Raw genomic sequence first — 13060 nt, 5'->3', positions numbered from 1 at the left:
TTTTGGATGAGATAATAAGACACAAGAGTCATGGAGTACGTTGGGCGGCTATACAATCTTATTTAATAAAAATAAATAAACCAGTGGCTTGGGGAGAAGAATTGGCAGTAAACAGGAAAAATCTGCCTATTGATTTCTTTTTTTTTTTTAAAAAAGAATCTGTCCAGGAAAGACTCTTCCAGACAAATATTTGAGGAAATTCATGTAGAAGAAAATTGGTTGGCAGGGGAATATTCCTGCTTACTGATTCTCTTCTTTGAAATGTTCTCTCAGGTCCCTACCTTAGCATCCCGAGTAACTTGCTGATGGCAAAGGAGGGGGACTCAATAGAAGGAATCTGGGGATATTGAAAACTCTATATCAATTTGCCAGAGTCTTTCAAGCAATGGGGCCCAGTTAGTTATTCTATTCCCTTGGCTGTTTTCCTCTGGAAAAGCAGTGGGGAATGGAGATACTGCAGTGGCGTCAGCTATAATTTTTCACATCTAGTTCATATAGATACAGATAAAAAGGATTTACAGCTGAATCTAAGTTTGATAATATTGATTGCTGATGTCAAACATTCTCATCAAAAATCTTTTGCTTTTAAGTTCTTTTATTCGGGGAAGGGAAAAGATGTGCATATAAACCAAATAAAAATTAGCTACAGTAAGAGAAAAAAAGATATTGATTTTATTTCCCCCTGCGATGAGGGATATCTACTATGATGAACCAAAGGGGCGTGTACATATACAATTTTTAATATATTTTTAAATCTTTGCTTTTGAAGTGGTACAGTACCAGCCCTATTTATTTGAAGATAACGATGTTCTTCTGCACAGCATGTGGCACGACTGCGATGCAATCTTACACCTACTTTTCTGACTTACTGTATTCAGCAGAATGTACTGTATTTCTTGAGATTTCCATTTGAGTAGAAAGTGAAGTTATTTACATAATTTATATATGCACTTTCAGCATAAATTTAAATTTCCAGTGAAGCTATCCAACTAGTCAAAAGCAATAAAGGTTCTAAAAGAACATTAAAAAAACCCAAATCCTAATAAGTAACAAAGAAAGCAATTCTTATTTCATTATATAATATTTTTCAAAATACCTCTGATCTGAAAAATCTGAGCCACTCTAGAGGTGTTATGCTTGATGCCTAAATTTTGGTAATCACACTATCAGGCAAGTCTTTCTGGGAAGATATTCTACAAAGTGTACTACTGAAGTAGTATGTCGCCCAGCTTCACCTGGTGTGTTACCTGTGCTTTTTCTTGAATGAGAAGATCTCGAGATAATAGCTCATGCTTTCATTGCTATCTATCTTGATTACTGCAGTACTCTTCACATGGAGCTGCCTTTTTAAAAGCCATCTGAGGCTTCAAGGGGTACAGAATACAGCAAACGAGGTGCTCACCAGCACTTATCACTAGGAACATGATATCTCTAAAGGGTAACGTAAGCTCTACATTGGTTGCCAGAAGTTTTTGGATGAAGGTTAAAGTGCTGGTGTTGACCTATAAAACTTTTTATGACATGGTTCTAGGCTGTCTGTAGAACCAAATTTCCTGACTGAAGGTACTAGTAAACTGTTCAAATTGCACAGGGAGAAGCAATTGATTGTTCTCTACAATTAGAGTTGTGGTGGTGCAATGGTTGGAATGTAGTATTGCAGGCTGACTGCAATTTTTATGAGTGAAAAAGTCCTTGGATAACTTTGTAAACAAACCCTTGGGTTAGTCATATACTAGCTATATCTACTGGTTTTATTTTCTACTTTCAAAAAACAAGTGTCAACAGTTCAAGAACTCTGAGGCAGGTAGATTCTTCAAAGAATAAATTTATTGGATACATTATATTGGCACAACTGGTGAAAACTGACTCTGAAAGTTCCAACGGTTTTCATCTAATTAAAAGAGAAAGTTTTTCTCCTTTCTTCAAGTCATCAGTCATATTGTCCAATAGAGGTGCTGGCCAGTTGCTTTGTTACTCTGCTCCTCCTCTCCAAGCCACCTGTTGGAATGACCTTGGTTCCCACAAGAAAACTTTTTATTTTGACTGCAAAACCTCCTTTAACTATTTCCCTCCCCCTCCCATCTAGTGGCAACCCTGAAGCCTCAAAGATGGCCTAGCCAGGTTCGCTTCAAGATTGACAACAAGAGTATAAGATTTCACTTGAATTACTGCAGATCAAAATGGCTCCTTTTTTTCTTATAATACCTGACCAAAAAAGAAAAAAAACAACCCCTAAAATTTTCACTTTATGGCTGATAGGAAATAATTTTTATTTTAGGCTTACAGCAATTTTTTCCTGTTCATATGCTTTTCATTAAATCTCATGGCTTGTACATCTGGCGACACACGATTTGGTTTACCGAAACCCTTTGGTATTTCATCTTTGCATATGTATTGGATGCCTACTGTGCATCAGAAAGATTGCCTATGTGTCTGTAGTACTGTTTTGCATTACAAAACCTGCAGCATTCTCTTCCCCCTCCTCCAACCTTTTGTTAAATTTAATAAGCTGTTTTCTGGCCAGTGTGCAATTCCAGTTTTAGCTGCAAAGCCTGCATATGAATGTCCTGCCAGAATGCAGAAGCTCTGGTGTCACAGTCCCACAGCAGTCACCACCATGGAATCATGAAATATTTATTCATGATGGTGTCAGTGCTTCTCATATAGATGAGTATGTGCAGGATCTCATTAGCTCACTTAGGTTCATCACTAGGCTAAAATTGTCAGGAGAGGAATACAATATTGAAAAAGCTTTGTTTTAGGTATCAAATTACAGCATACATCTCTCTCCCCCCCCCCTCTCCCTCCCCCCCTCTCTCCCCCCCCCTGTGTCAGGGGCGCCTCTGGTGGCCTGGGCACTCTGCTAGCGAAAAAGGGCTCCCGAGCTCCATTTTTGGCTGTGACAGTCTCCCGCAACCCTCTGCCAGTGAAAATGGAGCTCTGTTTTTGCTGGCAGAGACACCACGGGCTGTTTCCAGGTCAGCCCTGCAGGCTAAATCTGAGCGCACGCACACACACACACGTCCTAGTATGTTTTGCGCTGATAAATGTTGATGAGCTCTACAAATGTAGGTGGGAATTGAAGAGCTCAAATCATTGTTTTTATGAACTTCATTCTGAGTATATTGATGGCAGAGCAGGATCACCATGAGGGAAGAGTATGAACAGCTTATATGTTTTCAATTCTTGATGAGCCAATTGGCAGCAGACCAGAGCCCAGCGAAGAACCAAATAGTGGAAGTTGAATAGGGAAAGCTTTGTGCCAGCTTAGATGGTCAAGTTCCTGATGAGTTAGCCTGCACTAAGAAAATAGGATGGATGTATCTTTGCCATTTCTACCGATCGTTTTTGCTCTCATGACCTTCTTGAAGTTCTTATGGTCTTTTTCGACTTTCCCAGATTGGCCTTGAGTATTAATTAAAAATCTTATCCGGTAGCCTTGCACAAAATCTCCCTGGAGAATAACGCGATTCATCATCGCCTTGTTTAAGTTTAAATTCCAGTGCTGCTTTATCTAAAGGGCTTAGGTGAATAGGGAAAATGTGCACCTGACTTTTTATACAAATAATCAAAATGACTTCATAAATGTTAACTTCCCTTGCACCATCCCTAAAACATGCGTTTGTTTTGTATAGCAAAATATATCAGAAGGAGTGCCAGATCAAGACAACCTGAAGAGAGAAAAGGCTAAGACAAAAACCTGGAGGTGTGCATCACTGTTGGTTCTGTAGATCAGAATTCTCCAACATTTCCGCCTTTGCAGACCAGTGGGGGAGGAAAGGGGATGGTTCCACATGAATGGCAGGCAAGCACGCGAGCAGCTCCATTTGTGCAAGTGGCGGGCAAGCACACATACCCTTGTGCAAATAGAGCACACATACAAATGGGGATATGTGTGCACCAGTTTGGGTTTCAAAATTTTTTAGAACCTCTTCTGAAGGTGTGGCCTGCTTTGTGGGAGTGGCTTGCTGGCCATGTGACCGGCTAGGAGTGGCTTGCCAACCATGTGACTGGTGGGCGTGGCCAACTTATAAAATGTGAAACTCACTTAACAACGTTCTCACTTAGCAACCAAAATGTTGGCTCAGAAACTCTGGCATTTGAAGCACACAAGTCTTAAAGCTGTCAAGAACCTTGCACCCCAAACCCTTTAGAAAAAAACCCCCAGGGGTGTTCAAACTTGACAGCTTTAAGACTTGTGGACTTCAACTCCCAGAATTCCTCCTCTCACTCTTCATCTTGATGATGTGGGGACGGACAGGGGGGGAGGGAGCTAGAACCGGTTCTAAACGGCACTGTAGATTTCTTCTATAGAACTGGCAGGAACTCGTCTGCCGCTTCACAGCCCAGTTCTGAATGACTCATGGCCCTGTAATGGGCTGCCACCCTGGAGTTGGGAACCCTTGCTGTAGATAGATTTAAAAAGAAAGATGGGGTGAATTAAAGAATCCATTATCATAAAGTGTCACACTCCAAATATTAACATTTTCTTCATTTACAGTTTTCAAAATCAATTTGGGATAGTTTTAAAATCTATATCAGGGGTCTTCAGGTTCCTGATATTGGAACCGGGCCACACAAGCCGCGGGCCAGCCCTTATGTGCTCGGAGCGCTATTTGCGCAAATGGAGCTACGAATGCGTGCATACCTGCCCCCTCACATGGAACCTTTCTCCTTCCCCCCCACCAGTCCTCCAAGACAGAAAAGTTGGGAGACTGCTTCTCTGCATGATTGCTTTTTGATATAATTACTTCCCCCAGATTATCCTAAGACAGAGATAGCCATCAGCAGGTCTTCTCAGAGGTTGATGGCAATGCTTTTGCGTCATTAATTTGATCAGGGAAAGTCTGGTCGTGTGAAAAGCATTGGAAAGAGTTTGCTTCACTCTGGTGTGTGGAGGGTCATCTTTCACATAGGAATGGCTATCTGTTGTATCTAGGTGTCAAACCATTAAGAAATAAATCCTTATCTAATCTTGCCGTAAGGATAGCTGGAAGATCAACCAAACATTATTTATTACTAGGATTTCTCTGCCACCGCGCTCTAAAATGGTGTGAGCACTGTACAAGATATAATGCATTTTTTAAAAAAAGCAATAAATCAAACATTGCAGGAGTTCTTTATATAGCAATAGCACTTAGATTTATATACCGCTTCACAGTGCTTTACAGCCCTCTCTAAACGGTTCAGAGTCAGCATATCTGGGTCCTCATTTTAATGACTTTGGACATTGACTATGCCTCTTCAATGTTACCAATTGTTTTCAGAAGCAGTGTAATGCAATGTATGACTTTCCTGTGATCTCAAATCCCCCCCCCTCCAATCTAATATTAAGATACGAGTACTGGTAGTAGCATGTAGCTGACATTAGCTGTCATAATGACTAAGCATGGTTGGCCCAAGTTACTATTCAGCTAGGAGGTGGACTTGGAATTCAAAAATTGTTGCAAAATTGAGAAGTCGAGGGGCTGGAAAACATTTTGGAAGAAGGTTGTGGCAACCTGCCTTTGTAATACTGCCAAGAATACTTTATGAACATTGACATCAGGAATCAAGGTCAATATAACAGATCTTTATCTTTTATTGGTGAATACACATGATGACGGTAGTATTGATGGACCACAGTGTGTAAGTGGTTAGGTGTGAGAAGTCATATTGATGGACATTAAGGCTGTCAATGGTTAGACAGTATATAGTGACTTCAAATTTGCTGTTGCTGTTGTCATTCCATGCTTTTGGTTTTCCTAGAAAAAATCTCCTTGAGCTCTGTAAAGCACACACTACAGGTAGCCCTTGTTAGTGATTACTTCCCTTAGCAAGCGCTGGTAGTTACGACGATGATGAAAAAATAGCTTCATGATCACTCCTCACATCTGTGACTTTTGCAGGTCTCTATAAAACGAAGGAAAGCTGAAGTCACATCAGAAGCAGAGTTGTGGTTTCACTTAGCAACTTAGAGTTCTGTCCCTATGCGGAGATGTCAGATCTGGGTACTTTGCAAACTTCTGTCTGAGACAGTGAAAAAATTAAAGACACACACACACACCACACACACACACACACACACACACACACACACACATACACTGTCTTGCTACCTGTTGCTGTATCTTGGCTTTGCAAGAATACAGTAGAATAGGTAGTTTTTATTTTTATTTATTCATTCAATTCCTCCTGCCTTTATTCAATTTCAGCTTACAAAACAAAAACATTAAAAACAATAAAATAATTAAAACATCCAAAGAATAAATACAATACAGCAGCCAAGATAGTTAACCGACTAACAATAAAGAAAGTAAATGGGTCCTCTTAACACATTTTGAGCCCCCAGGCCCAGATACACGGCAAAAATTTTAAAGCCTTACAGGACTGGGGCTATTCTAATCTCAGAGGGGAGAATATTCCACATACTGTAGCAGAAAAGGCTTGTCTTCTAGTTACCTCCAGCTGACACACTTTAGCTGATGGGATCTTTAGCATCCCCAATCTTTTGAAAGGAATGGACTGACAGAGACTCTTGGAAAAAGATGGTTCATCACATAACCCAGTCCTAAACTATGTAGGACTTTAAAGCTGTCGGACAGCACTTTGACTTGCACCCAGAAATATACCAGTAACTAATACAGCTCATGTAGTAGTAGTGTTGCATACACTGTGTATCTGATATCATTTACTACTGGCAAGCTGCATTCTTCACAAATTGAAGTTTCCGAATTCTACAGGATCCGATCTGGCTCGGTCACTGGGACCACAGGTTTAGTCTTCCGAGCTTTCAGACTCGTCCTGGAGCCCATCCTCAATGAATTTCTCTCACACACACATTCTGGTGAGAGAGAAGTTCCCTGAGGACGGGCTCTAACACAAATCTGAAAACTTGGACGAGTGAACCTCTGATCCCAGTGACCCAGATTGGATCCTGCAACATTATCATGTATATTTGCCTTCCTTCTTTTCCGAATACTTTCAAGGGCAGCCCTCTGTAGAGCGCATTGCAGTAATCGAAAATGCAGTTTCATCTTTTCTTTTCTTTTCAACCACTAATTTTTAAATGAGGACTCAAATGTGAACAACGTATGTGTCAGGCCTGCCAGTCATATTCCTTTTAGGATCTTTGGCCTGCCACACACTCTATTATTTTACTATGATGTTTCATTAGTGGGGTAATTGGGAGGGGGAATAATAAGGAGCAGAACGTGTTGTTGTCAAAATAAAATATTCCTTTCTAGAAGCCCAAGGTCATTCTTTGTCTTTGCACCTTTGCACCTGACCAGAAGTGGATGGGTGGAGATGCCAGCCTGGCGATGGAAGATTGGACCATGTGATGACTTGTGGGTGTGGGGGCAAGATCATGAACTTTCAACTGGGTGGAAAACCCAGGAAGCTTTCAGATTCAGGTTTTCCACAGATATGCCAACATGTCTCTCTTAATAAATTGGAAGTCTGAAGAAAGCTCTGTCTTGGACTCTGATTTAATTTTGGATGATATTTGGAACACTGACAGTATGTTTTGTGCTCTTTTGTTTTTTAAACACCACAGGAATCCTGCAGCGATCGGCCATGGCTGTTTCTGTTATGCACTCTTGCGCTCCATCCCAGTTACGGTATATATTATTCTGATCACAGGACTGCGATACCACCTCTTTATCTGGAGCGTCTTTTCACCAAAACTCCTCTATGAGGGAGTCCACACTTTCCTCACAGCAGCTGTATGTACTTTCTTTACAGTGGTGGATCACCAGCAGCGCAAAGACTAAAATCCTTGGCCAGAATTTTACCGTACTTAATTTCTAACCAGGCACTGAAGTTTTACAGCGAAATGAGAACCCTTGCTGCTAGGCTCCCAATAAACTCTAGAAATTAGTCTTTACATTTTTTTCTCCTGTTTTTCTTGGCAAGCTCATTTCATGTCTTGGCTGTGGGCGTGACAAACCCAGCCTGAACGTAGATGGCTGGGAAAGTGAATGACCAGATTAGTTTTGTTGTATGAATGTTGTACAATCACCTGCTTCCCTTTCCAGTGTCAGATATAGTGCCTTTCAAAATTTGGAATCCGTATGCTGGGATTTGAAGCAGGTTGAACTTTGGAGTATGCTGGAATGTAACTAGGTTTAACTACAATTAAAAACTCATGCTGACCACTTCCGTATGAATAAAGGTGTTGTGGTTCTTAGTGTTAATCTACAGAATTACAGGGTTCGCTTGTTTTTTGCATTGTGCTTTGCCTAGTTCCAGTGAAGCTATCAATGCAACGAGAGATTTTGTTCATCACTTGTCACAGAGACTGACTATGATTAGAACTGGGAATGTTAGGATTAGATTCAAAATCAACCTGCAAGCTTCCATGTCTAAGGAAGGATTAAACCTAGGTCTTTCTGCTCCTAGTGCAGCACTTAACTACAAGTAGTCCTCGATTTACAGTTCATTTAGCCACTGTTCAAAGTTACATCACTGAAAGAAGTGACTTATGACCATTTTTTGACCATTGCAGCATCCTCATGGTCACATGATCAAAATTCAGACAGTGAACTGACAATAGTGAACCAGCAACTGACTCATATTTATGTCAGTTCCAGTGTCCTGAGATTATATAATCAGCTTTTGCGACCTTCTGACAGGCAAAGTCAGTGGGTAAACCAGATTTCACTTAACAACCGTGTTACTAAAATAACAACTACTATGATTCACTTAACAACTATGGCAAGAAAGGTCATAAAATGGAGCAAAACTCACTTAACAAATGTCTCACTTAGCAACATAAATTTTGTTGGACTCAATTGTGGTCGTAGGTTGAGGACTACCTGTATTGTACCATGCTGACGCTTAGTTCAGCATGGTTAAATAAAATAGTAGAATGGGACAAGGTCACAGCCCACTCTTAACTGGAGTGGAGATAGGCCCTAGTGCAGGGGTGTCAAACTCAAGACCTGGGGACCGGATCCGGCCAGCGGGTTGCTTAGTTCTGGCCCATGGGGCTGCTCTGGAAAAGCAAAGTACTGGCCCGTGGTGCCTCTGCCAGAGAAAACGGAGCTCGGGAGGGCTGCATGCAGGTCCTCCCAAGCTTCATTTTCACTGGCAGAGGATTACAGGAGGCTGTCGAAGCTGAAAACTGAGCTCAGAAGTCCATTGTCTCTGGCAGAGCACTCGGGCCAACAGGCCCCCCCCTAACATGAGTGACATTGAGATGGCCATGCCTACCCTGGCCATGCCCACCCAGGGGCCCCAAGGTGAAACACAACCCTGATGCGGCCCTCAATGAAATTGAATTTGACACACCTGCCCTAGTTCATCCAGATCAACATATCTTTGAATGTTAGAACAAGAATGTCTCAGAAGTTCTCTCTTGTTTTCTGTTCTTTGTCTTTCAAACCTTTATGATTCTCTTTCTCCCTCCCTCCCTCCCTCCCTCCCTCCCTCCCTCCCTCTGCCTCTCTCTTTCTCTCTCTCTTTCTCGATTATATATGTATAATATACCCATAGCACTAATATAAATGTAGCTTAAAGAATTGCCTGTCGTTTGCTTTGATTATATTTTTCCTCAAACAGTAGTCCAAGAATCTGAAAGAGGTCTATCAAGGCATGACTGCTGTCATATATAAAATTGTGTATGCAATTTCTTATGAGCATTAATAGAAAGTTTTGTAGCAAAATGCACCAAATTTCATTATTTTTATAGTTGAAACTTGGAATGAAAATGTGTTATTATATGTTATTACCTTCTTATCAAAGAATGTGGGTAGACCTACAGCTGACAATAAGCTTTGTGTAAAATGAGAATGATAATATCCAGGGGTTTTTTAAATATAAAAAAGAGTTATATTTATATGCAGCTTTTGATAACTCCAGAGTTACCATATATTGCTATGGTAATATCTCCAGAGTATTCTTGATATTGGTATTTTTCATGGTTACAAATTTAGGCATGGATGAATATGGCTGATTTTTGGGAAGAGAAACAGGCTGAAACCTGGTTGGTTTTGGATGGAGAATTACTTGAGAATTCCAGGGCTCTTGGAACAGCAGAAAGTTTAAATAAGAACATCCTGGATAAAGGTAGTGGAATGACACTTCTGCAATTTTGCCAAGAAAACTTCATGGATATAATCAGAGGAGTGATTATGACTTTTAAGCCTCTCTAAATGCTAATTTCTTCAGATATGCCAGCCAACGTACAAGCCGATTTGAGCTAGTCTGGAATTTTTTACTTAACATTTGAACTGCATAGTTTGCTCAGTACCAATATTGTGATCCAGGTTGCGGGGAGTAAAGGGAGACATCACAGGGATATCCATCCCGCACTTATAGTTAAAATCAGCCGGGTCATGCTTGATTTTATGTGTATGTGAGAGAGGAAAGACTAAATAGTATACTGATTGCACTCTCAAATCATGTCCAAATGAACCCACTGTTAAATTGGGACTCTTATGTTCAAGAGAAATATATAAGACTTTAATGCTTGGGATGTGCTTTGGGAAGTAAATGCTCGAAGCGGTTGTGATTTACAGGATCTTTTTATGCCTTTCTCCAAAGATAGAATTAAAAGCTATACAGAAAGGGCTAACAATGATTTCCGAAGCATCTGTGTATTTGCAGCTGTATGTTTCATTGTTTAAAACTGCTCTGAAAGCATTTGATTGTTTACGTGTTATTGAAAATGGTTGGAACGGTAAGCGGTGACAAACAAATAATGTGTCTCTGGCAATTACAGTCATGCTATTTCCCCCATTATATTTCAAGGACATTATTTTTTCCAGAAGAAACTTTGTCTCGCCAGAATATTTTTTTATTAGGGTGGGAGGGAGGTAAGCAGAGAACGCTGACTCTCACAGGGTTACAATGAGCCTCTGAAGATGTGAAATTCTGCTTTTAAGAATGACAGAAGAGTCGAAATACAGTGGTGCAGAAATGCAAAAAAAATATCCAAGGCCAAAGTAATGCTAAGTCAGAAAATTTAGGAGATCACATCTGAAGCTTTCGGCTAAGCAACTCTTGACTTGTCAACATAATTTTACCCAAGAGGCAATAGTTGGAAGAGTTTCCAGTTGGATCTGGAAACATAACATTTTGAGATATTTGCCACTCTTTGCGGAATTCATTGCAGGTAATTTGAATGAAGGGAAGCTCCCAGCTACTTGTTTTGAATATTAACAATAATCCTCTGCATTTGAGTTTGTAGAAATCAATGCTCTTTACACACACACACAAATATGGCTGGAATGAGAGCGATTTTTATATTTCCTGGGAAATAAACACACGTGTACAGTTTTGTCTAGGTAGATAAAAGCTTTGTATTTATTTCAGTTATATTAAAAGTAACCCTAACTGGATTTCTCTTTGGCCAGGAGAAGATTTTTTTTCCTCTAGAAGACAAATGTTAAGTACTGTAATAATCATAACTCTCAATGAAAGAGCTTCTATTCATTTTAGGTTTTCTCTCTCTCTCTTTTTTTAAAATTCAGCAACAGACAATGATCTCCCTTACTAATTATGTGGGTTGTGGGGGATTTGGGATGTTTGTCTTGATTCTGTTAAACATCATAATGTGACCTAAAGTGAAATTATGGTTTGTTCTTTTACCTGGTATGAAAGTTGGAAAATCAGACAAACCTGCTTTATCACACAATCTGCATAGTGTAGATCAGTGGTCCTCAACCTTTCTGGCTTTGTGGCCTGGCGGTGGCAATGGCGGGGGGGGGGGGAGGGAAATGGTTCCACACAAGCAGCAGGTGCCTGCCACTCGCACAAATGCAGCTTTGTACACGAGCAGGTGTGCCCGTGTGCTTACACAAGTGGAGCTGCACCTGCTTACATGCTCGCCCACTACTTGTGTGGCTTGGTTCCAAATGGGCCACAGCCCGGAGGTTGGGGACCCTAGTGTAGATGCATTATTTTAAACACCATGTGCAAACTCACATCAATCCATGGTTTCATATTTTGTTTTATAATAGGTTTTTAACCAGTAAGAGATTTTGATATAACTGAGCCATAACTAAGAAACCCAAGCAGTAATAAAGTCTGCATACGTTTTTTTAATCAAACCATTCAAATTCTGAAAACTTTCTTTGCCTGAACCTTTCTCATGGAGCCACCGGCACTGCTGCACCTCCCTTCCCAAGTCAGTTTGTCATGTGAACAGCTGAATGTGGTCTTCAGGATATTTGTAGTCTGCAACTGGCGTGCCAGAGAAAGACTTTAAAGTTATGATTTGCAAGGCGGGGTATCTTCTGAAAAGAAAGGGGAGAAGAGAACTCTGTCCGCTTAAGTTTAAAGTCAAATAGAAGAGCAGAAGAAATATTTTGGGTGAGATGCTTCTGGGCCTCTGGCTTGCTGCTGTCAACATGACAGGATTGGAGAAAATAAATTGTCTGAACCTTCCCTTTCTCTTGCCTGTCTTCAGTTGTGATTGGGATACGGTTGAAATTCAGCAGGTTCTGACCAGTTCTGGAGAACCAGTAGCGGAAATTTTGAGCAGTTCGGAGAACCGGCAAATACCATCTGTGGCTGGCCCCAGAGTGGTGTGGGAATGGAAGTTTTGCAGTATCCTTCCCCTACCACGCCCACCAAGCTCGCCCACAGAACCGGTAGTAAAAAAAATGTGAATCTCACCACTGGATTGGGGTTGTGGATATCTATGCTCTCATCACTGAAAGTGAGCTTTCCTTAGAACTTTATCTTCCATTTTGGAAGTTAGAAGGAAGGGGACTGCTACAAAGATTTCCCCGACTTAGTTCTGTCTAATTCATATTTTCTTTTGCTGGGCAGTTTTATGATTTCTTGGATAAATTTGTTCTTTTTAAATAAAGTTTCTTACTAATGAACTTGGATCTTTGTCACCTTTCAATTCACAAAAATGTATCTTGCTTTTAAGTCACAGCCAATGTGGGAGGTTCTCATTATTCCAGGGTCTAAAAGATAGAAAAAAACCTCCTTTTGATCATGCTCAGTCCCTGGGATCTCAAAGAAGGTAGCCAAATGTTTTCCTTGGCAACAGTACAGACATGGTTTGCCTTGCCTCCTTCCAGGATGTTTTTTTCAGCTTCTAAATGTAGTCCACCATCCTGTT

General features: G+C 40.7%; 1 protein-coding gene and 1 long non-coding RNA gene across 2 annotated transcripts in view; both read left to right on the top strand.

The window, feature by feature from the left end:
• The window catches only part of PIGG (phosphatidylinositol glycan anchor biosynthesis class G (EMM blood group)), a 68507-nt gene extending 60353 nt beyond the window's left edge, over positions 1–8154 (top strand). The window contains exon 13 of the mRNA XM_087716263.1: positions 7538–8154. Within this exon, the coding sequence (XP_087572389.1) occupies positions 7538–7754 (217 nt within the window). The 3' untranslated portion in view covers positions 7755–8154. The remainder of the gene's footprint in view (positions 1–7537) is intronic.
• Positions 8155–9409: 1255 nt separating this feature from the next.
• LOC148045499 (uncharacterized) lies at positions 9410–12819 on the top strand. The gene is made up of 2 exons (XR_015696755.1): positions 9410–11513; positions 12470–12819. It is a non-coding gene; the product is annotated as an uncharacterized LOC148045499 (long non-coding RNA).
• Positions 12820–13060: the final 241 nt, after the last annotated feature.

Source organism: Thamnophis sirtalis, unplaced genomic scaffold (genome assembly GCF_051295495.1).
Source record: "Thamnophis sirtalis isolate CommonGarterSnake01/CBP01778 unplaced genomic scaffold, rThaSir2_p1.2 scaffold_5, whole genome shotgun sequence".
In the NCBI taxonomy this organism is placed as follows: domain Eukaryota; kingdom Metazoa; phylum Chordata; class Lepidosauria; order Squamata; family Natricidae; genus Thamnophis; species Thamnophis sirtalis.
Note: the sequence above shows the minus strand (reverse complement) of the source record. Positions and strands in the feature narration are given on the sequence as shown.